The sequence below is a fragment of the Boleophthalmus pectinirostris genome, unplaced genomic scaffold, assembly GCF_026225935.1.
Source record: "Boleophthalmus pectinirostris isolate CB_2022bp ecotype Guang Dong unplaced genomic scaffold, ASM2622593v1 HiC_scaffold_20, whole genome shotgun sequence".
Lineage (NCBI taxonomy): Eukaryota > Metazoa > Chordata > Actinopteri > Gobiiformes > Gobiidae > Boleophthalmus > Boleophthalmus pectinirostris.
In genome coordinates, this window is record NW_026571153.1 from 710,058 (window position 1) to 712,557 (window position 2,500).

The 2,500-nt window shown below is 43.0% G+C and overlaps 1 protein-coding gene across 1 annotated transcript in view; it reads left to right on the forward strand.

The window, feature by feature from the left end:
- LOC110164763 (F-box/WD repeat-containing protein 7-like) overlaps positions 1 to 2,500 on the forward strand; it is a 117,684-nt gene that overhangs the window by 32,846 nt on the left and 82,338 nt on the right. The window contains exon 10 of the mRNA XM_055156118.1: positions 1,310 to 1,376. Coding sequence (XP_055012093.1) covers positions 1,310 to 1,376 — 67 coding nt within the window. The remainder of the gene's footprint in view (positions 1 to 1,309; positions 1,377 to 2,500) is intronic.

Below are 2,500 nucleotides of genomic sequence, written 5' to 3' on the forward strand. Positions count from 1 at the left end.
GCTCCACAGGCTCGGGGTTCTTTCTCTTAAGATCAAGATTAGTCCTGGTGTAGACCTTGTTTAGTCCTGGTTTAGACCTTGTTTGGACCTGGTTTAGACCTGGTTTAGTCCTGGTTTTGTCCTGGTTTAGTCTTGGTTTAGTCTTGGTTTAGTCCTGGTTTAGACCTTGTTTGGACCTGGTTTAGACCTGGTTTAGTCCTGGTTTAGACCTTGTTTGGACCTGGTTTAGTCCTGGTTTTGTCCTGGTTTAGTCTTGTTTAGTCTTTTAGTTTAGTCCTGGTTTAGACTGGTTTAGTCCTGGTTTAGTCTTGGTTAGCCTGGTTTTGTCCTGTTTTGTCCTGGTTTAGTCTGGTTTAGTCCTTGGTTTAGTCCTGGTTTGACCTGGTTTAGTCCTGGTTTAGACCTGTTTAGACCTGGTTTAGACCTGGTTTTAGTCCTGGTTTAGTCCTGGTTTACCCTGGTTTAGTCCTGGTTTTGGTTTTGTCCTGGTCCTGGTTTAGACCTGGTTTTTAGACCTGGTTTAGGACCTGGTTTAGTCCTGGTTTAGACCTGGTTTAGTTGGTTTAGTCCTGGACCTGGTTTAGTCCTGGTTTAGACTGGTTTACCTGGTTTAGTCCTGGTTTAGTCCTGGTTTAGTCCTGGTTTAGACCTGGTTTAGACCTGGTTTAGTCTGGTTTGACCTGGTTTAGTCCTGGTTTTGACCTGGTTTAGTCTTGGTTTAGTCTGTTCCTGGTTTAGACCTGGTTTAGACCTGGTTTAGTCCTGGTTTAGTCCTGGTTTTTGACCTGGTTTAGTCCTAGTTTAGACCTGGTTTAGTCCTGGTTTAGTCCTGGTTTAGACCTGGTTTAGACCTGGTTTAGACCTGGTTTAGACCTGTTTTAGACCTGACCTGCCCACATACCTGCCCATAAAAATTCCAGAACATTAAAACTCGCCCGTTTCAGCGACTATTTGCAGATACTCGACCCGGTGCAGGACTCTGAGCAGCTCTCGCTCTGATTGGTCCAAACGCTCCAGACGTCACACGGTGGGAGGAGCTCGCCCAGATTCAGGAAGAGAACATTATTTTTGACACAGACCCTGAAAACAACCTGACACATGTTGGATTCAGCTGCAGATTTGATCAGAGTTTTGTGGCTTTGACTCCTGGAACTGTTGACGTCGCTCAGTCCTGGTCTTCACTCGTCTGTGGGTCCGGTCTGGATTTAAACAAACGTGATTTCACTGGAGATAAACATGAGTGTTAAATGTGTTTAAATCAGAATCGTCCACGGTGGATCTGACGTGTGTTTGTGTTTTTCTCCTGCAGTTCGATGGTGCGTTCGTGGTCAGTGGGTCGTTGGACACGTCCATCAGAGTGTGGGAGGCGGACACAGGTACGACCTCGTTTTCTCACCGTCTTTTTCAACAGATTCATGAGTCAAATGGAAAAGACACAAACACAAATGCAGACACACAAACACGAGGTGCACATGACGGAGTTTCCTTCAGGATCAGTGAAGTGTTTATATTTTTATCTTTGATTAAACACAGTCTCGGGGGTCTTGGTTTTCTGCGGCGCTGCCCTCGCCCTCTGAAACTCTCCACCCAAACACAAAACACACCAGAGACTCATCCAAACGCCCCGAAAACTCTCCTCATCCAAACACACTTTAAATATCTGCTCCTCCTGTTCTCGTTTTTTTTTTAAGAGACGACAGTAAATGCACTGACAGGATTTTAAATGTTCAAAAACTATAATCCCAAACCATAAACCAGGAGTGTTAAACTCATTTTGTTCCGGGGGTCGTGTCCGGATCAGAAAACTCATGTCATATAAACCCCAAAAATAAAAATAAGTTCAAATATTTGTGCAGAGAAACACAAATCTATTACACAAATCTTTTTTAATTGATGAACTCTTTCTTTTACAAAATATTATAATATTATGAACAACCTGAAACTTTAAGAAAAACAATTTCAACACAAAGTTTTAACATGAACTTGTCTGCAAACAGGAATAAGTTCATTTTTGTTGTAAAATCCTGCACTCGGCTCCACTTTTCTCATGTTGGACATTTTTCTGATGAGGGGTGTCACGGTCAACAGTCAAAACCATCGTCCTTTAAGAGCGTTTGGAAAGAGACAAGTCTTCATTTGTGCTGCTCTGGTGGGAGGGGCCACGTACAGAGACGCTGGAGACGCTGCTGTGATAAACACCACACAAAATTAACAACATTTTAATAGAAAATATCATTAAATATTTGAGTAGAAAATCAGCCGAGGGTCAGATTAAAGGTCTTGGAGGGCCGGATCTGGCCCCCGGGCCGTGTGTTTGACACCTGTGCCATCAGGTGAGTGGAAAGAGTTAAACATTTCAGATTTAGACCTAAAAGTCTGATCAGTTCTACACATGGAGGTGCTGGAAAGTCCTGGAAAATTCACTTTAGCTCATGAAAAAGTCATGGAAAAGTTTGAACATTTTGCAAGTGGGAAGAGAAATACATGTTTTTATTTGTAC